Genomic DNA, 27778 nt, shown 5'->3' with positions numbered 1-27778 from the left:
TTTTTTGCATCCAGTTCCTTTGTGACCACATCATAGTATCCAATCAAATTAGTCAGACAAGACTTTCCCTTGACAAACCCATCCTGTGTCTGTATTATTACTGTTGTCATGTCTAGATGATCCCATTACTTCTTTAACCAGTGACTCCATTATTTTCCCTGGAACAGAAGTCAAACTAACAGGTCTGTAATTACTCGTGTTACCCTTTGATTCCCCTTTGTGAATTGGAGATACATTTGCACATCTCCAGTCCCTGGGGACTTCCCCCGAGTCCAAGGATGCTCTCATAATTATGGCTAAGGGTTTGCTTACTTCCTTTGCTGCCTTCTTTAATATAACTGGATAGATCCCATCCACCCCAAGTGCCTTTCTTATGTTTAACTTGAACAATTTCTCCTCCACTTTGCTCTCAGTTTTTACAAAATCATTTACCTCCCTGTTAGAGTTTGATAAACATCTGGCACACTCCTCATGTGTGAATGTAGATGTAAAATACTCGTTTAGTTTGGCAGCTATATATGTCTGTATCACTTCACATTGTACTCAAATTTTAATTTCAATCCATCAAAACATATGATGTTTTGATGGATTGAAAATATAATAAAAATTTTCATTCTGTAGTATAATAAAAATTATAATGAAATTTTCAGCTTAATTTGTAATTTGTTTTCACTTTTTCATTTAAGCACTCACTTCACTTTTATTTCTTCATATCAGTATTGAATACGAAACAAGAAACACACTACTAAATCAGTAATCCTTTATAAAAGAAGTCCTTTCTTATTCCTTTTAAACCTACATTTGCCCTTTTGTGTATTCTTCAGCATTGAAGTAATGTGTTGTTACAGGTGTTTGTTTATATTTATATTTTTTTCTGTTTATACTCCGGCACGACAACCAAGTCAGTAGAGTTTACAATAAATCGTCAGTACAAATATTTATCGTATTTAGTTGTCACGGGGTTGAACCCCGGTCCACTCAAGGAACGCGTGCTATGCCCTCTCGCTCCTGACCACTGGGCTACGTCAGGCCTTGCATACACACACATTTGGTTTTACTGTAATATACTGGTGTTTTAAATTATTAGAAAAGCAAATTATGTAGCACTAGGTAAAATAAAAACTTTGCTTGATCCATACTGAACTAATTTTTCTAATTCCAGGTCCAGCATCAGTACCGTCTAGTGGATGAATCAGGCCCTCCTCACAAGAAGACCTTCACTGTGGTACTGAAGTTGGACAATGAAGAATATACAGCTCCAGGTCCTAGCATTAAGAAGGCACAACATGCTGCTGCTGCACTTGCCCTGGAGCAAACAAACCTTAAACATCCCCCACCAAAAAGCCAAAGAAAGGCATTAGATCCAATCACCCCAACTGTAGAATTAAATGCTGTGGCAATGAAACGAGGGGAACCTGCAATTTATCAGTTAGTTGAGCCATCGAGACCCCCATACATCCCCAATCTTAACTTTCGAGGGATGTACCATCAAAGGTACCATTACCCAAAAATTCCTACATACTGTGTCTCCTTGAAAGTGGGGAACCGCCAGTTCTTTGGCGAGGGGCGCACGGCACAGGCAGCAAGACATGCTGCCGCAGAGGAAGCACTGACGGTTCTTCGAAACTTACCATTACCAGATCATGTGAAGAAGCGCAACGATACTGTTAAAACCAATGGGGACATTATTGACTTGGATTCTGATGATGATCTCAAATCTCCTATTAGTTTGGTTCATGAAATTGCACTGAAACGTGAGCTCCCGGTTAATTTTGAAGTGATACGAGAAAGTGGTCCACCTCATATGCGAACATTTGTTACGCGATGCACAGTAGGTAACTTGGTGACTGAGGGGGAAGGTAATGGGAAAAAAGTATCAAAGAAGAGAGCTGCAGAGAAAATGTTAGACGAACTTAAGAAGTTAGATCCACTTCCCCCTGCTCAACAAAAAGTAAAAAAGAAGCCAATTATTAAAAAAAAGAACCGAAATCTTATCAAAGTAAGCTATGATTTTATCAGAACTTTAATTGTATTAGACTAATTCCCTGAATGCATTGATCTTAGCACTAAGGTGTATAAAAAAAATGTGGATCAATTTTCTTTATGTAATATAGCAGTTTTGCAAGGAATCAAAACTTGTGTACCATCATACTGGTGGGGAAAATCTATTTAATTGTTAGTTATTTTTACCTTTTTAACTGGTTTTACGATGATAATTTAAAAGTAATGGCACTTTCACTCAAAAAAAATATGAACAAGATGTGATCAAAAAGTTCAGGGATTGACTTTATTTCTTGAAATTGCATGTTCTTAACAAGTTTTGATTTGTCATCTATGCTTTGTAACATGTGAATCATCCATTTATCTGCACTCAGTCTGAATTGTTTGCATTGAATAGAAGGTTTTTTGTGTTTTGTTCCATGTTAAAATGAGTGATTTTATTGAGCAGCATATTTGCATCAAATTTTGTTTTGAATTGGGGAAAAATGCAACACAAGTTTGTTAAATGTTAAAAAATGCTTTCAGAGAAGATTTAACGTGCCATTCAATGACTTTTCAGCGTTTTGCAAAGTTTAAAATGTGTTCTTGTTTGTCAAAGATGACCTTCGCTCTAGCTACTTCATTTTCAAAAACCAATTCAGTCACTTGTGTTCATGCAGTGATCAATGTTTAACTTCCTGCAAAGTTGCTAGAAAAATTTGTTTTTTAAGGGACTTAATCAATTTTAACACAAGATTTGCCAATGCGATTCATTTCTGCCTTGCATCCTCGCTCATGATCACAAATAGCAATACGTTCTCACTACCGACTCACTATTTGTTTCTTCCATAATTACTGGTGACAGGTTGTGGGTTCATGGCTATGAACTAAAAACAAAGGCTGTCTCTTGGTCTCTTCTCCAGTGTCCAAAAAATGCAAGACAATCTTGATCACTTGCATCATGACAGTGCTTCTGGACACTCGTCATTTTCCATTTGAGAATTTTTTTTGAAAAGCATGCCACTGTGGTCCTCCATCCTTTATACTCATCAGATTTAGTTCTCTGTAATTCCTCCCCTCCCCCAAGCCTAAAGCCTTTTTTTAAGGTTGGATTTTACAATGATTGAGGAAATTATTCAGAATGTGAAACAGGAATTATTAGCAGTCCCTAAAGAAGCCTATCAGTTCTACTTCCAGTTTGTAGATGCGTTGGAATCACTCTACAGTGCCAAGGAGTCTGCTTTGAAAATGAACCACCCAAATAGCTGGTAAGATTCATTATTTCCTAAATATTATTTTATCCCCAAATTTCTGATCATAACCATACATTACATATTAAGGTCGGTATTTCTAAAAATTAATTTCCAAGTAAACCTATTCTTTTTGATATGTGGGTTGTTTGAACATTGCAACATATTTGTTCCTTGCAAGAACTCATTACTCTACTTGTCTAACCAGACTTACACTGCTTCTATTACTTAGTTGTCACAAAATCAGTGCCTTTACTTTTAATAAATATTGAATTTATTCATTAGATATTGTTTAATATTCTGTTAACGTGCAGTGAAGGGATTAGCTGTTTTAGTTCCCTTTCTATAACTTAAACAACAAATGTGTGTAAACTTCTGTTAACAGAGAGAAGAGGTTTATTTATTATATAGTAAAATTTTATTCTAACAAATACTGCTAAGAATTATTTTGAAAACAGTGATGGTTTATGGTATAAGAAAGTGGTGGTCGCAACTTTTGTTTTGATTTTCGAAACTTTCTAGTTTCAATTTTTTACTTATAATTGTTATTATACGTATTGTTTTTAAATTTAAAACCGAACTATATTTATAATGCATGGATATGCCATTTTAATGTAGGTCTCTGCACTTGATTTGAACAGCTAGTTGCTGTTTTCATCTGAACAGTTACTGACTGTACAAATCTCCAATTTGCTCAGCCATAGAATATTATTCTCACATTTGAGATGGTACCTTAAATCCTCTTACAACTTCCTAGACCATCAAAGATCATGAGGTGAAGTTAATGACCCTTCTCTTACTAACTATCTTCACTGACTGTCACTTAGATTCTGCCCAATGTATTTTTTCTATAGTTATTTCCTTGGATACCGTTCATCTGAATTGACATTTGTAACCACTACTGTCTTCCAAACCTGTGCAGACATCCATTCACTGTCTAATTATTCTAAAATTGTCTGTCTAATTATTTTACAGAACGAACTTTTACTCCTCTTCAGTTATATTTTTTATTTCTGTTGTTTGGAACAACCCGAGAAGACAGAAGTATCTTCTGTCTTCTCTGCCAACAACTCATACACGACACTAAGTACACTGTCTGCCACTTTATTAGGTGCACCCCTGCTGTGCACACAAATGGTTTGTCCTACAACGTTGCAAGTCACACGACCACAGTTGTGGATATAAATGCAGCAGAACAACCTTTCTAGTATCATTTAAGCGTACAAACCGTAGCAAGAATGGGAAAAAGGAGTGATCTAATGGACTTCGAACGTGGCATGGTAGTAGGTGTAAGATATGCTGTATGAAGCATCTCTGAAACGACAGTTCTGAACTTTTCACGCACTACAGTTTCAAGGGTGTATCGAGAATAGTGCAACGAACAGAAAACATCCTCTCAACGGCACTCCTATGGAAGAAAATCGCTTGTTGATGAGAGAGGTCATAGGAGGATGGCTAGAATTGTGCAAGCAAACAGATGGGCCACAATGTTGCACATCACGTCAGAATACAACCTTGGTGTGCAGAACAAAATATTGCAACAGACCACTAGTCGCACTTTGTCGTGAATGGGCTACAACAGCCAACGGCTACATCGCGTACCTTTGTTATCAATGAAGAACAAGAGAGTACATCTCCTGTGGGCACAGCAACACCAGCACTGGACTATCGAGGATTGGAAAACAGTTGCTTGGTCTGACGAGTTGATGGAAGGCTCAGAATTTGGCGAAAACAGCATGAATCCCTGGACCCGTCATGTCTGACGACTACTGTGCAAAGGTGGTGGGGGTAGTTTATGGTATGAGGAATGTTTTCTTGGCACACGTTGGGTCTATTGATACCCATAGATTCACGTCTGAATGTCACATCGTACCTAAACGTACCTAAGGCATATGAAGTGTGACTATTAAATAACGAGACTGCATGCACAGTCACTACACATGAAATATTACCTGTAAAACAAAGGCACAGCAGTTGGCTTTGAACCTTTCCCTGGTTGTCTGACAAGTCACGTTCATTTGCTTTGCAGGGAGACAAGTTTTTATTACTTTGTGATTTTGCAGTTTTCTGGATGTTCGGTTTTTTTTTTTTTTTTTAGGAGCATTAGCAACTAAGGCCATATTGCTCCGGGGATATGCGGTGGTCATTCCCTGACCTTTCCGCATTCTCCATATTTGGTGGTCACTGGCTTGAACCATGGTCTAATCAAGAAGCGTGTGCTATGCACTGCTGCTCCTGCTCACCTGGCTTTGGAGGCGCACTTTTCTGGAAAAAATTGCAGACAAAAGAATTGAACAATGAATCAACCCCAAATTTTTAACAAAACTAAAGAAAACATCAACTGAAAGTTGAGTTATATCAAATTCATGTGGACAGTGCTATGTCAAGAGCTTGCATGTTTGAATGACAAAAAATTTTTAGGAGGAAGAGAGAATGTGGAAAACTATGAATGACCAAGCCATCCAGTATCCATGAAAACTAATGAAAATGTGGACTGGGTAAGGACATTGATTAGAAGTGATTGTCGTTTAAGCTTTAGAATGGTTGCATTGGAATTCTGTATGGACAAAGAAACAGTTAGACAAATTTTAACTGAAAATTTAGGCATGAGAAAAGTATGTGCCAAGATGGTGCCAGAATTTTTGAATAAAGATCAAAGAATGTAAAGACTCCAAATTTATGGAGATTTTTTGGAAAAAAAAGAGAAGAAAATTCAGACTTTCTGAGTACTTTAAGTACTTGTGATGCAAGTTGGCTGTTCCAGTACGATGCAGAAACTGAAAGGGTCAGTGCAGAGGAAGACAAAACAATTTTCCTGATCAAAAAAAGCAAGAATGTTAAAATCAAAAATGAAAACCATACATCTTATTTTCTTCATTATTAAAGGAATTATCTCCTGAATATGTCTCACCAAATCAGACTGTCAATCAAACATACTACATTGAAGTTCTGAGAAAGCTGCATGAAAAAATCAAAGGAAGAGACCTGAATTGTGGTAGGATGGTTGGATACTCCAAGACAATGCTCTGGCACACCACATGCTCTCTCTCTCTCTCTCTCTCTCTCTCTCTCTCTCTCTCTCTCTCTCTCTCTCTCTCTCTCTCTCTCTCTCTCTCTCTCTCTCTCACACATATGGAACAGTGTGTGTGCAAGTCTGAGATAATTATTTTGGAAGAGATAACTTGTAAGGTATGAAATATTTCATCATATTTATTTAATTGCAACAATCTCGTTATTTAATAGCCACACCTTGTATGTGTTTGTGTAATGGTTGAGGCAGTGCTGAAAGTTGCCTTCAACTTTACATAATTTCTTGTGAGGTATGTGAGTATTGTATTTGATAGTCATGCAGACTTCAACCCCAATGCAGCTTTTGCACCATTAAAACCCTACAGGCTTCAACTGCAGTCACTCAACATGCATGTATTTTGTACCCTTGTGCCTGATCACAAGGATAGTCTCTCTTAGTATACACTAAGAGCCTTCACTTTTATTGGAAGAATGAAGTGTTTGGTATTGAATCATAAATTTTAATGATAACAAGCACTATGTTGCATCAAGTCTCATCAAACATATTCAGCAGGGTTTGGGCACTTACTTTTATGAAGGAGGGCACTTCAACTTTTATTGTAATCTCTATTATAATTATGTTTATAATAATAATAATAGAAAAAACTTATTGTTATCTTTGTTATTATTATATTAATAGTAATAATTGAAATAAAACTAAAAACTATAGGTTTTGTGTTGTTTTTTTTTTTTTTAAATACAAAGTGAAAAAAAAATTGATGCACACACTGGATTTAACTGATTTTACAGATTGGACAATAAGCTTTTCCAAGTCCATTTTGTGAGTTATTAAAATGCATGGTGTTCATTTTAAAAGTAAACTAATGTTATTTGTATTAAGTTCAGTGCACCTATTAATGATTGTTGGTGTAATTGTGTGAGGGCATTATTGCAGTGACAGTTTTACATTTAAAATGTTCAGTTTATCACAGTCCAAGTTTGAAGTCGTGTGCATCATTACTATGAATAAACGTCATGCCATATACTTTTGAACAATGTGTTTTTATAGTAAAATCTTATTCTGAAATGAAGTCTTACAGTGAATGGCAACAAACATTTGTTGAAAAAGTCACTGGCGCTAACCATCCATGCAGAGCTGCAATTTTAAAGTTAATGAAGTTTGCCGGGTGCAGATCATTTTGGAATAAGGAACTTGAAAGGAGGAGTGCTCTTATGTGTGACACCTTAGGCATTAGGCAGACAATATAGCAATCTGTGAACAAATCTCTGTGGAAACAGCATTCAAAAAGGGATATCACTTTGTTCAGCTCATTTTGCTGTAAGAAAATACTTAAATTTTTCATATTGGATCCACAGAATGCATGCGCTTCAATTTCGGAATAATGTTAAATGATTTTGTTGCTGTCACTGGCTTAAAAATTTACTTTGCTGTGAAGGTATTGAAATTTTAGGTAAAATTTTTATTAGCTGATGAAGCATGGCTTTGCCTATGTGACTATGTCAGCAATCAAAATTGGAGAATGTGGAGTACTGAAAATCCACACATTTTTTGTGAAACCCCCTTACGTGCCCAAATAAATCGATGTTTGATGTGGCATATTATGATGGATAGTTGGGCACATTTTTTGAACAAACTGTCACCTCTGTTTGCCAATTCATTATAATGCATTTTATTGCAATTCTAAGGAAAATGAAAGAGAATCTGACTCCGCTGGGATGGGGAACCTGACATACTGCATGCTCTACCACTGAAATGTTGAGTTATTTTGGGGGATTGAATCATATCACAAGGACTTTGGCCACCTAGGTCTGGTTTAACATCTCCATATGTCTTTTTATGCAGGTTATTAAGGCAGAGAGTTTACAACAGCAATCCACAAAGTGAGCAGTGAAAGTACGGTCAGGAGTGTATAAAAACAAACTCTTTGTCATGTTGCTCGCAGCATGAGTCAGTGGGTGACTTTTTGCATTGCTAACAATAGAGGACACACTTCCAGCATTGTTTATACACTATAATTTGTATATTATTCTGATAATGAATTGTATTTCCCTCCGATCATATTTGGATTTACTTTAAAAGTTAATACCCTGTATAATATATTGAAAAGATTTTTCTGTATTTGATCAATGATTTAAATTCTTAGCTGTTTCATTTAACCCAGCAGCAGCAGTAGTAGTAGCCTCCCTTTTTTGTAACATAAGTGATACCCCAACCCCTGATAGGCCCAGGGTTTAACTTTTAATATTTAGGGGGGGGGGTAGTATATGGTTTTTGGAATTGTGCTTTTAGTGTACTAATGCTTGACTTTTTACCAGTAGCTTGCACTTCTTATTAATTTGAGTTTTACCTTATTTTTTATAATAATTTAAAATTTTGCAAACATTATTTGATACTTAAAAATATTCATTAGTTTTAATGTAAGAAAAAGTTTGTTAATTCTACTTAAATTTTCAGAAAATGTTGATAATGTAAAATAGGAACATGAACTGTTTAATTTCTGCCATATTTAAGTTTGTGAAAATATTAATTGCAGAAAACTTCAACATTACCCCAACACAACAAATTAAGCTAATATTTTCAAAAAAAAAAAAAAAAAAATCTTCAAAGTTAATGTATTTCAATAAAAAAAAATAAAAAATAATTGCAATATATAATGTCATGTTTCCATGTTTTATTGCCGTCAGTTTTATTTTTCTCATGAATGCACAGCCTTCTTTGAATGTCACTTGCAAACTGGTGCCTTCTAAATTTGTTAGAGAAGATAAAAGTCATTGTGACCAGCGTATAGTATTCTGGCTGATAACATAAATAACTCACAACTCGTGCAACTGTTAGACCCCTCCCCTTTCATAGAATTGTAATGTGACTGTGTGCCCCCCCCTTCTCCTGTTATAGCATCAGTTTTACTGCAGTGATGTGCACTACATGGTCAGAATAATGATATGGCCTTTTTTTTGGTAATGTAAGATACTTTTGTAACACCTTAGAATGCAAATGCATGCACTGGGGTTAGCTGATTTATTTCTAGCCACAAACTCTACAAGAATTTCTCTTATTTTGTGCAATAATTCTTTGAGAAGCTTTTGGATAGTGAAAAGCATGCATTTTGATTAAAAGCAGTGATTTGGTACCCTGTAAACTGTACTTTGTCAGACGCAGTGGAGTAACATAAATGACATTGTCTGCTCTCTTAGGACCACTCGGCTTTCATGAAGTGAAAAACTATAAAAGGATAAAAAAAAACAAAAAACACTAGCCACTATTAGGAAGGTACAAAAAGAATCAGCTACTAATCCCCAACCTGTGATTCACCAGGATTAATTATTTTTTCACTGGTCCTGTGGCCCTGTCTGGGGGCAGGATGCTACTGCTGGGTTACTACAGAGATAATAGAAAGTAAAATTGTTGAAAAGTTTTCTCTGTTATAGAAATGTATATTATTTGATTCTGATTTGGTTCTTGAGACTTGTAGATAATGCTTACAAGCCCTGTGTTGTAAGCATATTAACATTTCATGACTGAACTTTCTATAGATACAAATTTAGTGTATGTGTTTCTCTCTTTTTTTTTTTTTTTTTTTTTGTTTTTTTTTTGTTTTTTGCAAGGAACAGAAAGCAGATCCTCAGTACGGACAGGGTATTAATCCAATTAGTCGACTAATTCAGATTCAGCAAGCAAAGAAAGAAAGAGAACCTGTCTATACTGTTATTGATGAACGAGGAGAACCAAGGCAAAGGGAATTCATTATTCAGGTATATTATAATTATTATAATGCAGTTTATTTATATAAGGGTTGTTCGAAGTTTGTGTCCACATTTATTTCTAAAAAATTACAGCAGATGGCGCAGTCTGCCACTGCAGTTACTTGATATGTACTTCTATTGCTTGGAGACACTTGTTCCATTGGAGAAGTGCTTCATTCCATGTTACATGGAATTCTTTGGGATGGGTATATAATCACTCAAGGACATTGGCCTTGACTTCATCACTTTGGACCTTGCACCTCCAATGTGATCCTTAATTGGTCCAAACAGATAGTACAGCAGGCCCCCGTTATAACGCGGTTCGCTTTACGCTGATTCGCTATAACGCTGTTCTTATATTATAACCCGTATCTGACTATAACGCTGTCACAGATCACTATAACGCTCTTTTACAGATTACATTTTTGACATATTAACGAAATCGTTTCATTTGATGGAGTCGATAGCTTGAAAATGAATAGCAAAACAGCATTAAAACGTTTCCCACGCCGACTTGAGAAATTTTCCCACACTCAGTAAAATTTTCTCGCACGCTAATTTAGTTTCAGTACAGTGACTTGTCACGTAGTTCCGCGATCAACATTTTAAAAAATGATCAAATATATTGCTTGTAATATTTGCGTTATATGCATTTATCCGAAGTCTAGTCATCACTCAGTAGAGTATTAGACATCGTGCGTAACGGAAAGTTTACTTGAACATTGTATCGTAATTAATTCAACCAACGCAGTTACATATTCGAAGAGCTAATAATGACTGATAGGAATGAAAAAGCAACAACGTCTGGGCGCAGTACGAAGACTATAAATGTCAGAAAAAGTCTGAATTTGAAAAGTAAATTAGACGTTTTGAAGCAAATCGATTCCGGTCAACGACAAACGGATGTGTGCCATAATTTAGGACTTGCAACTTTAACTGTAAGAACAATTATAAAAAAATAAAGAATTAATTTTTGCAGCGGGAAAGATAGCTGTTCCACTGCAAGCAACTAGGACTAGGCCGGCTATTAGGATTGAAATGGAAAGACTAATTTTATTGAAGATAATATTCCAATGCAGAATTCAGTTAAGTTAAATATTAAAAAGAAAGAGATTAGCCAATATGATGATCTGAAGAAAACTCGCCTAAAAAAAAAAAAAAAAAAAAGTGGAACCATTTAAAACTGGTAAGGGCTGGTTGAATAGATTTAAAATCCAGGGAGAAGCCGCAAGTGCAGATCAAGGAGCCGAAACTTTCAAAAAAGAACTTTTGTTAAAATTATTGAAGAGGGGTATTATGTGTTATACTTCTCAACAAGTTTTTAACATAGATGAAGCAGGACTTTTGTGGAAACGAATGCCTAAAAGAAGTTTCATATTGAAAGAAGAAAAAAACATGCCAGGTTTCAAAGCGGTGAAGGATCGGTTAACTTTATTGTTGGTTTTAACGCTGCGGGGGATTTAAAATTAATACCCCTTTTAGTTTATTTGGAAAAGGGCCAAAGTTCAACTCAAAATGCACACATTTTTCATGATTAAATTCATCAATTAAATTAAATTCATTATTTTAATTGGAATTTTAAATTTACTTTTGATACGCAAGTAGTTACCACATAATTATACGTATGCAATGCAGAATATTTTATATGTGCAAATATTTGAATATTAAATATTTTGACCAACATTTGTGCATCTTTTCATTACTGTTTATTATTCATTAGGAAATATCCTATGGCACTGACCGCAGCTCATAAATACATGTTACCTTATGGGAAAGCGGCGCTCGCTTAGCGCGGATTCACTTAGCGCTCTGTTTTTCGGGAACGAATGATCAGCGTTAAGCGGGGGTCACCTGTACACAGGGAGACAAAATCTGGGAGTGAGGAGGATTTAAGCTCTCCACTTCTATTTATGAGAGTCCTGGTGTCCACATTGGTGAAATGAGGATATTTTGTTGTGCCGTAAGGAATCTTGAATCTTTTAAGTTTTCATTTATACTTGATGTAGTCACTGCATCCAGAGGTGTTTACAACTTAATCACGATTGTGTTATCGTAGTTGATTTACCAGTGTTACAGTTAACCACTGACTGTACATTTTTTTTTTTTTTTCTTTCCTTTTTTGTCACCACCTTATCTTGCAGTATGCATATCCATATTCATATAGATCTACATCTCTTCTTTTTTCACAGCATTCTCAGTCACCAGCATATATGGTTATAGTATATTATTGGGCATTGACTGTGGCTGTTCTACTTCCAGGATTGCTACACAAATTGAACTCTGCTAGCTGCAAAAGATTATTGCCATCTCCCTTCTACAGATGATTGCACTCTGAATTTCTTCTATGGTGGAGACTGCAAATAGTGCTGCTACATACCACACCATACTTCACTTTTGGATCATAATGATATACCCATGTCTTCTTACATGCTACAGTCTGCTTCAGAAAACTACACCTTTTCCACCTGCCTTTGAAGATACCCTGTGAATGTGGTCACTTACCTCATTTCGAACGAATGAAATTTCAGGTGGAAAGAGATGTTCTCAATAGTACTAATATTGGTATTTACCATGATAGCAATGCCATATGTAGTAATGCAACCGTTAGGCATGATTAGAGCCATTCACTGTACATTTCAGTCATGTTGTTGCAGTTGACTGTATGTATGCATGTGTTAAGAGTCCTATGTGATAGTTTGCCATGGTTTGCCACACTGTTGACATGACATTCTTGTCAATTTTGATTGGCATTGTTTTATTTTATCTGTAAATTATTTTACAAATATTAAAATCAACTTAGAATGTATTGAGCATTACAGCTCTGATTCGTACTATCTAATTCATGTTTTATTTTATAAAAAACCTAACATAAGTATTATTCTAACTTAAGCAATGAATTGGCTGCTATCATCTTAGATTTCATCACGTTCTTTTTTGATACAATGACATCACTAGAGTATCTGTTTTCCAACATTTTCATTACTTCATGCCTCCGGCATCATTTGCTAATTTCTTAGAAACAGAAATGCAACTCCTGATCTCAGCCATTGGAAGAATAAGTGTAAATTTATTTATATAAACATCGAATGATCGTCACTGTAATATATGATTCTTCCCTTTCCAGCTCAGTTTCAGACCTGAGATTTCTGTTTGAAATATGTGTGTAGAGAGAAAAAGAGAGAGGTTTAATGTATAGTGCTACACTTATTTCAAATTAAGAAGTAAAATATTCTTGTATAGTGACCTTTGTATTTTTTGATGCTTGTATTTGTTTCATTAGCAAAGTAAAGAAAAAGATAAATGAAGGAATTGCGAAAAGAAATTTATCATTTGTAAAAGTTCTAGGTTTTATGTACTACAAGAATACCAATTTTTTGCTGGAAATCACTGTCATAGTTTATCCCTTTCGAAGCTCCATTTGTGGTGAATACATGTTCTTCAAATCTGTTAATTGCCAAGTTCCTGTATTGATTTAGAGAAAAAACTGATTGATATTCACTGGTTTCAGGAACCAGGAAATAGCAAAATTCAGAGATGGGTTATTAAAAATTAGTTAATAACAAAAAGTTATTTACTAATTAGTTAATAACAAACAACTCCTACAAGGAGTAATCAAAAAAGTAGTGTTCTCTAGGCCATACAGTTTTCTGCAAGCATGTATTTACATTTTGGAACTATATATAACTATATTCATTTTTGGAACTATATTAATTTTGAGTACTATTCCACACAAGAAGTTAAGGCAATTGCCCCAATGTGATAGTTTATATATTCCATGTTTGTAAAAATTTTGCTCTTATTATTGATCAGGCTATAAATAAACTGCGTTTTCCATCTCAGTATTTGATTGAAATCTTTGACCTCCCATGTAACTCTACAGTGCTGCGCACTGTGCTGAGACCTTCTCAGCAAAATGACTGTAACAATCTGAGTTTGACATGCAGTGTTGTGCTTAAGAATCACTTCCCAAGACAGAAATATGTGACAATTTTGAAAAAAAGTTGCAAGTTAGGGTTAAATTTGGAAGTGTCTGCAATTGTGTGCAAACACGATAGGAGGATGTATGTGATGAGAGCCTTGTCAATCAATTTGGCCCTGGAGAGGTTGTTCAAGGCTCATGGGGTAGAATTTTTCTCAGCATTGTCTGTGCTTGTTAACAAAAAAGATTGCTTCTACAAGGATGGGATACACTTAAATAGAAAGGGTGCAAGAATATTTGCTGATGCTATCAAGGCAGTGTTAGGTAGGTTGGAAAACTGTTAGCTTGGAAAACTGTTAGCTTGGGGGTATTCACAGAATAATAGATTAACAGTAGCAGGTAGAGGTGAAAGCAATTCTTGCACTGTTTCTGCAGCAGCCTGGAAAGCAAGGTTCTGAGGAATTCAAGAATATCAGAGTCATTATGGAACAAGTAAATGTGTGGAATGTGTTAAGGCAGGGGTCAGCAACTTTTTTTTGAGTGAAGAGCCATTTTTGATCTAATTAAAAAATATATGTGTATATATGAAGGGCTGCACTTCAGCTCAACCTGGGAGGGGGGGTTTAAGAAATGAAATAGTGGGAAGGTGTTTTATTAAAAAATATATTTTTTGAAATATTATTTATTAATACTGAAAAAACATAACAAACATCCAATTAGGTGCGAATTAATGTGACTTTTGCTGCTGAATTTCTTGAGAGAGTCCTCAACATCAGGCGAGTATGCTGTAATCTTCATCTTTAAACTTTCTGGGAGACTCGCATTGTTCAGATGGTTCCTTGATTTATTTTTAATATGGTTAATGTTCGAAAATATTTTCCCACAGAAATTTGTCGAACCAAAAACTGAGAGGAGTCCAAATGCAAGTATTTTCAAATGTATAAACGTGTCCGGTAAGCTACACATCCGTGCATCGAACACAGTTTGGTCTTGCTTTTTTTTCAGCTCATCTATCGCCGTCCATTTTTGTAGAATTGCAAGGGCAGCCTTTTGCCTCTACAAATCCTCAATTTCAGTTTTAAGGTATTTTAGTCTTGTGCTCCACATGTCCTTTTAGTCTTGTGCTCCACAGATGAAATGATGCTTTTCACACTACTATCATAATTTTTCTTTAAGAGTTGTCTATGGTGTATCTACACTTGATATATAGATATAAAATCATAAACTCTTAAAATATCATACCTAGTTGCATTTAGCTTTATTTAAATAATAAGCATTACGAAAATTGGTCCCCGTTTTAAGTGTTTTTGTTTTAAGTGGAATTTTCTGGAACCAATTATCCTCAGATAACGAGGATCCCCTATACTGTATAAGCTTGCTTTCTTGCATCATATGCCTCTAGTAATGCTAATGACCATTGTGGCTGGTCCATGAACTGAATATATTTTGGATTTTGTTAAGCATGCATCTCGATTCTGTTGTTGCATGTTTTATTAGGAATAAAGTGGTGAACTATGTTTTGTCACCTGTCACTGTGCATTTCACAAGTGTTTCCTTTCAATATGTACTACTGAAGATTGAGAGACAAGCACTGAGATCAGTGATTATCATTTCTTGGGAGCTAGTGAGCACAAACTTTACAGTCTCCCAATTCATCAAACATGTTGTGCATTGTTCCTTATGAAGTGTTTAATGCAGAAGCAGTAATCCTTAATGACTTTGGTTTTTCACAATCATTTTCTTAGCACATGCATTGTTCAACTGTGTTTTTGTTGTGTTTGGTCTTACCACTGTGATAAATATTCAGTGTTTCATTGGTGAACTCTGGGCACTATTCCTAACATGTTGCCTAGCTATAACACTGTTGCCATGAACCTTTCTTCCCATAAAGCTTCTTGGGTTTAAGTTTCTAGCTGCTTTACCATTTCCTTTTGAGAAGGGGGAAAAATTGCATTTGTATGTGGGTGTATTCAAGTATGAATATATCTAATGGAATTATTTTACAATATCTTTAATACCTCCCAATACCATACTCATACATGTACACCTTCATAGTGGTTGTGGCTAGATTGCCCTGTCTGTTAGTATCTTTAAAATAAAGTGCAAAAGTTAGTTGAACAAGATGCATTTGTAAAATGAAACCTTTTATTATTATTTTAATCACCCTTTCTTTCAGCTAGTATTGACTCTCTTCGATTTTAGTAATCTGTTTTTAAGAAAACTCAGTGAATCTTGCAAAACCATCAGGGAATTGTCAAATTTAATTCTCAGGATGGCCATTCACCCAAGTATCATGTTTTGCATATTGTGCAATGGATATTTCACCTTAGAGCCCTACGTTTTTACCACAATCCAACTACATACAAAATAGTCAGTTTGGAATTAAGACATGGGTAAGTTTGTTAGAAGGTCGTGGGATTATCTGCTGATATTTTTGAACAAGATTAGTGACTCGCTGATAATACAGGTCTACAATGATTTTGGGAGTCTGGCTAATTATATGTGCCTTTAATAATTCTGGTACACTGAATCCAAATGTGATATCTAATTTCCTCCATCATTTACAGTTTTTTTGTTAAATTTTTATGCTTTTCTTGTGTTTTTGAATAAAAATAGGTAAAAATGATATTGCTTATTTTATTATTACAAGTTTGTGGAACTAGAACCTTCCAGAGGTGTTGAGAGTGTACAGTGTAAGGTAATGTTAATATATAAATGAACAGCAAATGATTATGGAATGTCATTCTCTGTACTGCTTTAGTTTGTACAGAAAAATCCAAGTAAAATTGTGTTATTTCTTTTTAGTGCGGTATGGCAACAAGAATCTACATAAATAAATCTGATACATTTTGCTACATCTGTAGTAGCGTTTTGTAAAAAGGTGTATTGTGTAAATTTTGGGAACTTAACAATCAAGAAACTTTGGACCACACAGAATTGGGCACACTTCCATTGAATATGTGATGTAAATAGAGTCAAGTTAAGAAAGTCTCTGTCTTTTACTGTTTTTGTGGTCCAGTGTTAAGCCTTCAAGATGATTGCTATTTTTGTTTATCTAAAGTGCAATGCTATAACACTAAAAATAAAAAATACATTTTGTATCTGAGTGTGTGATGCACATAAAGTCCTATTCCCTCTACTTCATATCAAATTAGGACTAAAAGAGAAATTTGTCAAGGCTTTCAACAAGGATGATAATTGCTTTCCTATATCTTTACAGTCAATTTTTAAGTTTATAAATCGGAAACTTACAGAAGGTATTTTCTTTGGGCTGCAGATAAGAAATTTTAGTTCAGAAGATGAGCAGTGTGAAAGAATGATGATGATTACAGTCAATAAAGAAGCATGGATTGGCTTCAAAATCTTGTTAGAAAACAAGAAAGGTGTTGATTATGAACATATCATTAAAGATAATGCTCAATAAAATTTCAAGCACCAATTCCTGAGGGGCCCCCACTTCTGACCCTTGTCCATTCTGAAGCATAGCCATTAATTATAACTCTGCTGTATAGCCATCCCATAATCTTTCTAAGGGTTTTACCTGTGATCCCCTTATGTCCTAATTTTGTAGCAGTCTGTCATGTGGAACCAAGTCAAATGCTTTGTTCAAGTCCAAATAAACAGTGTCAGAGTTATTTCTTGTGTCCAATTTGAATGACACTCAATAATTTATCTGGTTGGTTAAACAAGATTTTCTGTGTACTAAACTATGCTCTTATTATGGAAATCGTACCTGTTTAGTTGACCCTGCATTATGATTTTCTCCACTATTGAAATTAGACTGACTGGTATGTTGTTGCTCACTTTATCTGTTTTACCACTTTTATGGATTGGCAGAATGTTAGTGATTCTCTGATCCAAGGGAATTGCTCCTGTGTGACGAAGCCATTATAACTGACTTTGATACATTCCTCGCTGCTCTTTAAAATGAGGCGCCTCCGTAGCCAGGTGGGAAGGAGCAGCAGTGCGCAGCACACGCTTCTTGATTAGACCGGGGTTCGAGCCCATCACCACCAAATACGGAGGATGCGGAAAGATCAGGGAATGACCACCGCATATCCCGGAGCAATATGGCCTTAGTTGCTAATGCTCCTAAATAACAAACAAAGCTCTTTAAAATAAGTGTATTCACTATACCCCAGGCCCATCAAACCCTATTAGCTCCACTCCTCATCTCCCCTTCTACAATTGCCATATTGTTGATTTTACAGTTCTCAGGTTGACTAGCACAATTTCGTGCTGTAAAGGGATATTCTAAAATTTAATTCAAAGCACCCATCAGAATTGAGTTCTTTTTTCAGGCACATTGACATATATGTGCCTATTGTGTTCACCATGTCCATCTACAAGTAACAACTTGACTTCCAGTGGACAGATTTTCATGAAATTTCATATTTGGGCCCTTTACAAGTATTTGTGAAGCCATTCCAAATTTCATTAAAATTGGACTAGTAGAAATCTGGCAATATTTCTTTTTCCATACAATTTGTATGTAAAAAAGAAATTCATAGATTAAGCGTAGTTTTAATGCAGTATTCTTAACTTTAGACAGCTTGTACACAATTTGCATGTATTGCTATGTAAGACTCATACATGTGGTGTCACTTATGAAGACTTATATGTATTTATAGAGAAAAGACACTTAAAAAATACTGTGGGGTGAGTAATAAATATTTTACAGTTCTAATTAAACTGAACAGCTAAATTCAGGGAACATAAAGATTTAAATGTTCTATAAAGTTAGCCTTCTTAATTATTTGATGTATTTGAAGATAACTATATTTACTTTTATATTCTGTTAATCACAGTAAAATCAATTCATTTCAGGGGGGAACTCGGCTAAAATATAACGTGCTGCGCACATTGACTACTTGTTACAGAAATATGGAGTGGGAAGAATGCATTTCATTAGTTTTATTATGGCTTTGCATTCCATATTTTGATATAATTCTGGGCAACTGGAAAAGCACTGGGATGGTTGACCACAAAAAAGTAGTGGGATAGTTTTTTGAAGCCTCCTGAAAAGAAGTAAGTTGACATTTCATACTGCTTGAAGTACTGGCTATAAGTATTAGAATTCGTAGAGGCATATGATGCAAGAAAGCAACCTTATGCAGAATCAGTCAAAAAAAAAAAAAAAACACGCTCCCATTTCCCTCTGTTCGTTCCAAGTACCTGTCCAGCTCTGCCTTAAATTTATTTAGGCTATCAACTTCCACAGCAAAGAATGGAAGTCTGTTCCACCAACCAACCACCTGCTGGCTAAAGGCAACTTCCGCACATCTATCCTACATCTGTCTTTTCTCAATTTGAATTTATGCCCTCTCAAATGATTATTCTGAGCAAGAGGAAGAATTCCATCAGCATTGAGCATGCTCAAACCATTCAAGGCTTTATACACCTCAATCAGATTACCTCGCAGGTGCCTAGTCTCCAAACATTGTAATCTGCAAAACTTATGCCTTTCTTCGTAAGAGCAACCCTTTGTTCCATTCACTAATCTTGTTGCCCTTCTCTGTACTCGTTCCAACAGCTCTACATCCTTCTTAAAATGAGGCCTCCAGACCTGTATACAGTACTCAAGGTGTGGCTTGACCATTGCCTTATATAAGGGGATAATCACCTTATCCCTGGTAGAAAAATTCCTGTATATCATTGACAAAACACTGAGCTAATCTTGCAGACCGTCTGCACTGCTCAGAAAACTTCATAACTGCCTGCACAATTACCCCCAGATCCTTTTCGTTCTTTACCACTGTCAGTGTAGTACCACAGAGTTCATACGTCACTCTGGGGTTGCTGCTTCCCATACGTAGTACTTTACATTTGTCAATGTTAAGCTTCATTTGCCAACTCTCAGCCCATCTGCTCAACTTTTCTAGATCCTGTTGCAGCAGCATACTGTCATTAGTGTCCGTAACAACCCTACCAACCTTCATATCGTCTGAAAACTTGGACATTAAGCTTAATATACCATCATCAATATCATTTATAAATACAGAAAACAAAAATGGACCCAATACTGAACCCTGAGGGACTCCACTAATAACATTAGTCCAGGATGAGCAGTGTCCATTGATTACCACTCTCTGTCTTCTCCCACTCAACCATCCCTTTATCTATAGCAGCAATTTCCCTCCAATGCCACACTGTTCCAATTTGTGCAGCAATCTTCCATGTGCAACAGTATTAAAGGCCTTTCTAAGATCCAAGTATATAATATCAAAGTTATTCCCTGCATCCAGTTCCTTTGTGACCACATCATAGTATCCAATCAAATTGATCAGGCAAGACTTTCCCTTAACAAAACCATGCTGTGTCTGAGCTATAACTGAAGTCTCGTCTAGATGATCCTGCAGTGCTTCTTTAACCAGTGCATCCATTAATTTTCCTGGAACAGAAGTTAAACTAACAGGTCTATAGTTACTTGTGTTACCCTTTCATCCTCCTTTGTGAATTGGGGTCACATTTGCACATCTCCAGTCAATGGGTATCTCCCATGAGTTCAAAGCAGCTCTCATAATTATGACTAAGGGTTTGCTTACTTCCTTTGCTGCCTCCTTTAATATAACTGGATAGATCCCGTCCACCCCGGTGCCTTTTTTTTGTTTATCTTCAACAATTTCTCCTCCATTTATTACAAAACCTCAGTTATTATAAAATCATCCAGCTCACTGCCAGAGTTTAACTCACCTCTGGCATTCCCCTCCCTGAATAACTGCTCTTGGGTGAATGCAGATGCAAAATACTCATTTAGTTTGCTAGCCACCTGAGCAGGATCATCAACAGTTGAACCATCAATATCCAGTGGACCAATCTGATTCATCCCTTTCCTTCTAGAGTTTACATAGGTAAAGAACTCTTTTCTGTTTTTCTTTGCATCTTTTGCCAAGGATTTCTCATAATCTGCCTTTGCCTGCCTAATCTCCTTTGTGACTTGGTTACAGACCAGCTTATATCTATCACAGGCTTCCATGTCACCCATTAATTTATATGTATCCCATGCATTTTTCTTCTCTGCCACATGTCTCTTTAGTTCATCTGACATCCATTTAGGCCTAAACCTTGAACAATATTTCTTAGTTGGTATGTGAAGCCTAGTAGCTTCCAAGATAAATTCTTTGAATGCTTCCCATTTTGAATTTGCTGTTGGTAACATCATCAGTTTGTCCCACCGTATAGAATTTAAATACTGTCTCAGACCACCGTAGTCACCTTTACGAAAGCAAAAACCCTTCCCTTAACCCATGATGGTAATTACCTCTTTGAGTAAATCCCACTTCAGCACACTGTGGTCATTGCCACCTAGTGGTTCATTTATCTGCAGATTCTTAATGCATGAAGAATCACTACTGATAATCACATCAAGAGTATTACTCCCTCTAGTTGCCTCCTGAACATGCTGATGTAGAAAACAATCATCCAATAAATCCACAAAAGCCTTGCTAGTGTGTGAGTGACCAACCCACAAATTCCTGTCAATATCTGGGAAATTAAAATCCCCCATTATAAGACTCTGATTTACTGGCCCACTCTATTTCCCTGTACAGTTCCTTATTCTACTCATCAGAGTCATTAGGCCTATAACACACTCCTACTCTCAATTTTGATCTCCCAGTGCTTATGTCACACCAAACTGACTTGACACTGCACTGTCCGGTGATGTCGACTGGCTTCACTTCCTTGGATTTTGTTTCTTAACTAATAGTATAACCCCTCCTCCCTTCCTGTGTTGTCTATCCTTCCTTGTACACATTGTACTCCCGAAATTCCAGTTCTGCATTCCTTATATCTGTGTGACACCACGTCTCTGATATTCCAACAATATCTGCCTTTGATGTTTTGAGCAATACCTCCAATTAATCAAATTTATTTACCAAACTCCTAGCATTGGTGTACATGCAAGTATACATGCACATGTTCCTATTCTTAGCTACCCTAACACAACCGTGTTTACTTGTATTGCAGTGACTCCCAGCAGGCTCTGAAATACCCTGCATCTTGTTTTCCAGGCTGTTGCTCATTCCAATAGAAGCAGTGCAAGAATTACTTTCACCTCTGCCAGTGGCTACTGTTGATCTATTAGTCCTTGTATTTCCCCAAACTAGCAGTTTTCCAACCCACCCAACACTGCCTCGATAGCATCAGCAAATATTCTTGCACCCTTTCTATTTAAGTGTATCCCATCCCTGTAGAAGCAGTCTCTCCTGTTAACAAGTACAGACCAGGCTGAAAAAAATTCTACCCCTTGAGCCTTGCACAATCTTTCTAGGGCTGAATTGATTGACAAGGCTCTCATCATATACTCCCTCCTATTGTGTCTGGGCAGAATTGCAGACACTTTAAAATTCAACCCTAATTCACGGCTTTTTTTCAATAGTGACCTGTACTTGTTAAGTAATTCTGCTGGTCTTCTACTCTTAATATCTTTAGTGCCAACTTGTACAACAATATCACCCTTTGTGCCCTTAAAAGAATGATATCTGCTCTACAACATCATCAACCTTTGCCCCTGGCAGACATACCCTGGTCCTGTTCTACCTATCCTTTTTACATAGCATGTTCCCCATTTCCCCTGACAATAGAGTCACCAACAACTGCTAATTCCTGTGGCACTAGTGCATTCTGCCTTGGGAGTTGCCACTGTGTTGCGTGATGATCAAGTGCACGCTCTGGCGTTGATGTGGGCAGCTGAGAGCTTGATGGGCCCCTCAATTTAGATCCTTCGAAGGCATCCACCCTGTCCTTCAAGCTCTCATATAGGCCCATAACAACGCTGAGTTGTCGCCTCATTTCCTCACACTCCTTACATTGCGCGCACACAAAGACATCCCCCTTGGCAATGTAATGTCCCATACCTGATCTCTCCACAAACATCAAGCAAGCAGCGCATTTTAAAAGGCTGTGATTCAGAGGGCAACTGGCCCCCTCAGTTCTCCCCTGAGCCACAGCACTCCATTTAGCTTGAGCCTTTTGCTTTGCTGCTCTGGTCTGAGTCATGATTCCTATTCAATTTCAATAAAATTTCAATTTCAGTACAAAATTATAACCCTAAACTTGTATCCCAACGCAGTTGTAACACTATATAAAGTGTCAAGTATTATCTTCGAGTTTCTTTATATAAGTTCTGTATCAAGTTATGTATTAATTAATTATGTTACGTTCGTAAAATCCAAGTCGTTATATGTATTTAATTAAAGGTACAATTTAATTGACAATGAAGTTCAACAAGATTAATAAATTTTTTATTTATTTATTTTTTTTATGAAAACCCCAAACACGAAAGGTATCAAAACCTATAGTATTTAGTACTGATTAATTGATAATATCATATACTATACTATACTAAGCTAACGCTATCTAGTTCGGGATATAACGTATCGTATAACAACGGCGGCAAGTTATGAACTGTAAATCTACGGACACTTAAATATTAATTAACTTCCAAAATCTCGCTGTCTCAATTTAGAATAAATCAAGGATATTGCCTAGGTCTATAAGCTACTTACAGAAAATAATTTAATATAACAATTAGTCAATAAAGTGACTAACTATAGCTAAAAAACTTCTGGTTCGCTGGCTCTGCAAAATTTGTAAAACGTGGATTGGATACCCTTACCGATACTAAGTAATAACCTACAAAATCTCTATCTAAACTAAGTATTGTAACTAGGAATATAGAGCTACTCTAGAAAATAAGTTAATATGTCAGTTCAAGCCAATTTAAGTTAATAAAACAGAAAAAACTTCTCTATGTTCCTCAGCCGTAAAAACTTCGCCTGCACAAGGCTGCAACTATAATTTGGTTCATTATTATTGAATGATTTATTTTTAATCTAGGCAAATATGGGTTTCCTGTTTATGAGAGTTTCTGATTATTCAATATCTGAGTATTATGTTGGAAGAGAGACCACCAAGTGGAGAAAAACACTGCATTCAGGAAAAAAAAAAAGTATCTTGCCCTTGCCTAATGAGACTGTGGAAAGGAGTATGAAATGATGACATTTTGTGGGTATCCAATCCACATGTTTTACAAATTTTGCAGAGCCAGCGAACCAGAAGTTTTTTAGCTATAGTTAGTCACTTTATTGACTAATTGTTATATTAAATTATTTTCTTTAAGTAGCTTATAGACCTAGGCAAGATCCTTGATTTATTCTGAACAACAATAATGCATGTAGTAGTGAATAAGGATAGTAATAAAATCCATACTATGAGAATATGGGATCAACTGTGATGCCAAAAACAGATGAGAAAAAGGTTTTTTTATGGAATACATCATACTTTCAGTGCAGAGTGTTTTTTTTTTTTTTTTTTTGGTTCTGTATTTAGCAGCCAGCAAAATTTAACTTGTAGTAATGCTGTGGGCCCTTAAATAACACCATAAAAAAAAAGAGGCTGTTTTGTATTTGAAAAAATATGAAATCAGTATGACAGCTTTGTTTTGTGACTTGCTGAACTCCCAGATTGGCAGTGATTTCAGTTATCAAAGCTCTGTATAAATAAGTGAATCTATGTGACTTGCAGTGCAGTATAAATTTAAATGCTAGATCATCAAGTACTTATTACAGAAAAACCATATGACCGGTAAAATGAATTAGCAAATGAAGAACTCTGTATTTAGTAGCTAAATGTACAGATGTGGACAAAATAATGAAAACACCTGATATATGAAAGCATAGCTTTTGTAATGGCTGAATGACATATTTATAAATATGTAGTAATAATTTTTTTTTTTTTTTTTTTGTTTCTTGAAGGTAGCACTGTTTGTTATTTGGAGCATTAGCAACTAAGGCCATATTGCTCGGGGATATGCGGTGGTCATTCCTGACCTTTCCACATCTTCCGTATTTGGTGGTGACGGTCTCGAACCCCGGTCTAATCAAGAAGCGTATGCTATGCACTGCTGCTCCTTCCCACCTGGCTACGGAGGCGCCTAGAAGGTAGCACTGTGAAGGAAAGATGATAAAAGGTGATGTTTATTTAGAGGTGATTTAAAAAGGTACATGAAGAAAATGACCAAAATGCTTGAATTCCAGAGGCCAAATTGTTGGTTCATGTTTAGCAGGGACATTGGTGACTAAAACTGCTGATTTGTTTAATGTATCCAGAGCAGCTGTATTAAAAGTGATGTCTGCATTTACCAAGTATGGTAAAACAAAATTTCATAGGATGAATTCAGGCAGAAAATTGAAACTTACACTGAAAGAAGCTGCCGAACACTAAAAAGGATTGTAGCCCAGAAACACGAAACTATCGCCTCAAAAATAAACTGGAAAACTTAAATGTGAGTCTCAGCAGTCCGGTTTCTAGAAAAACAGTTTGGTGAGAAATTCATAAAGCTGAAATTTATGGCAAAACCACTATTGCCAAACCACTCATTACTGATTGTAATCATAGAACGAGGATGCAGTGGTGTAACAAGCAAAAACTGGAAACTTGATGATTGGAAATGTCATATTTTCAGACAAATCATCATTCACACTTTTCTAACTCAGGAAGAGTTTACATTTGGCAAATGCTGAAGGAAGCATGAATCCTGACTGTCTTGTGCCAACTGTCAAACATGAAGGAGGATCAACAATGGCTTAAAGAGTGCAATATTTTGGTATTCTTTAGGTCCTTCTTCATCCTGAATGGGCAGATTACTGCCACTAATTACCTTGATATTCTGAGTAACCAGGTTCATCCCATGGTGCAAACATTGTTTTCCATAAACGATGCCATGTTTAAGGTGATAATGATCCAATACACACAGCCAGATGTGTCAAATCTTGGTTTGAGGAGAGTGAAACTGAGGCTAAGCATCTCCCATAGTCTGCACAGTCACCAGACTTGCATGTTATTGAGCCACTAGGCGGCATATTTGAATAGGAGAGTGAGAAGCAGATTTCCTCCATCACTTAAGGAGCTTAAAACGTTCTTCCATGGAGAATGGTTTGGTATTCCTCTTAAAACAGTTCATGTAGAATACTTGCTGTTTTAAAAGCGAAGTGTGGCCCAACACCATATTAGCAGAGACACGGAATTGTTATATTTTGTCCACCCCCTGTTTTTTTTTTTTTTTTTTTTTTTAATATATATTATTTAGGGCTATCTGGGATTTAAAAAATTTCTGATGTCACTAAATGGTGAAGCAGTTGTTTATGAGCTGCCATCCAGTTTAAAGAGCTAAAATTTGGAGTACTTAATAAAAATTATATAACATAAAATAAATTAGTAATTTTTGAATCACCATGTCTTATTGTGAATTTAATGGTTTGGCAGTTATACGAAAAACACTGCAGTCTTAGTACATGGGATAGAACACTTTGGTACCCACAAGTTGCATCTTTTAGCAGTTGAAACTCTGCATGCCACTAATTACATGACAAGACAGGCTGGTTTTAAAATTACTAATTTATTTCATAATGCTATGAAAGTTTTGCTGTTTTAGTGCTCTCAATGGTTAATTGTATACTGCAAGGCAGCTCATAAAAAACTTTAGCATCATCAGAGATTTTTTAAGCAAGCCAAGGTACCTGATGAGAGACCAGTAAGTCATGAAACCGGCCATTATACTGGTGTCCCATGGTTTAACTAATAGAATAGTCTTTCAGTTTATAATTCATGAATTTTTAAAATTTTGGTGTGCTTCCTTTGAGTGTCATCATTTACCATTATTTTCATGTAACTTTAACACTATAAGAGTTAACATTTGGGTCACATAACTAAGGGTGCTTTCTTACTTCTGTTCCAGGGAAATTAATGGAGGCACTGGTTAAGGATGCACTGCAGGATCATCTAGACAAGACTTCAGTTATAGCTCAGACACAGCATGGTTTTGTTAAGGGGAAGTCTTGTCTGACATGATACTATGATGTGGTCACAAAGCAACGGAATGCAGGGAATAACTTTGATATCATATATTTAGATCTTAGAAAGGCTTTTGATACTGTTGCACATGGAAGACTGCTGCACAAATTGGAGCAGTGTGGCATTGGAGGCAAATTTCTGCTATGGATAAAGGGATGGTTGAGTGAGAGAAGACAGAGAGTGGTAATCAATGTATACTGTTATTAGTGGAGTCCGGGATTCAGTTTTGGGTCCATTGTTGTTTTCTGTATTTATAAATGATATTGATGATGGTATATCAGATGATACGAAGGTTGGCAGGGTTGTTAATGACACTAATGACAGTACGCTGCTGCAACTAGAAAAGTTGAGCAGATAGGCTGAGAGGTGGCAAATGAAGTTTAACATTGATAAATGTAAAGTACTACATATGGGAAGCAGTAACCATAGAGTAATATATCAACTGTATGGTACTACACTGACAATGTATAAGGTATGTTTGTGTCAGACGGCACCTGGAATTTCTTCCATCTCCGCGTGTGTTTCGCTGTATCGAGGAGAGTACACTGTCAAGCCAGAGACTTGAAAGTGTGTGGGCCGTGTCTGTGCAGTGTGATATGTTGTGCTCATTGTTTGTCCGGCTTATTGGCTGCCAGCCCCCTAGTGGGGCCCAACGTTGCCCATACCTTGTCACGTGGAGGCTAGCCGGGTGTATCCAGTATCACAACAAATTGCTCTGGCAGGTCCTGCCCCACCTAGTTTCCTGGGATTTCAGTGGCTAGGACCTAAATAAAAAAAAAATGGGATTGCTGTTAGGAAATCGCCCGTTGGGGTTTTATGCTAAAGAGATGTGTTAAAGGCCTAATAGGTCGGGCAAAATTTTGATGTTATTAAATTTAGACATGTGAGGCTATACGCTAGATAAAAGCTAATAGTGTTAGTTGTCTTAGAGATTTACACGAAACCGGTAGAATTTAGACGTTGATTAGAATTTGGCGGCATTGTTAAAGGTGTACTTGGT

At 36.3% G+C, this 27778-nt stretch overlaps 1 protein-coding gene across 9 annotated transcripts in view; it reads left to right on the top strand.

The window, feature by feature from the left end:
- The window catches only part of stau (double-stranded RNA-binding protein Staufen), a 260623-nt gene that overhangs the window by 132821 nt on the left and 100024 nt on the right, over positions 1-27778 (top strand). For 8 of the 9 annotated variants that reach the window (XR_016547104.1, XM_090376022.1, XM_090376020.1 and 5 more), the window contains exons 4-5: positions 1163-1999; positions 9867-10013. Coding sequence is in view for 8 of the 9 variants with exons in the window: in XM_090376022.1 (XP_090232148.1) it covers positions 1163-1999; positions 9867-10013 (984 nt within the window). In the remaining variant the exon portion in view is untranslated. The remainder of the gene's footprint in view (positions 1-1162; positions 2000-9866; positions 10014-27778) is intronic. The other variant, XM_090376019.1, reaches the window with a different exon arrangement.

Source organism: Mastigoproctus giganteus, chromosome 6 (assembly GCF_048544385.1).
Source record: "Mastigoproctus giganteus isolate SK-2022 chromosome 6, ASM4854438v1, whole genome shotgun sequence".
In the NCBI taxonomy this organism is placed as follows: domain Eukaryota; kingdom Metazoa; phylum Arthropoda; class Arachnida; order Uropygi; family Thelyphonidae; genus Mastigoproctus; species Mastigoproctus giganteus.
This window is presented reverse-complemented; position numbering and strand designations above follow the sequence as displayed.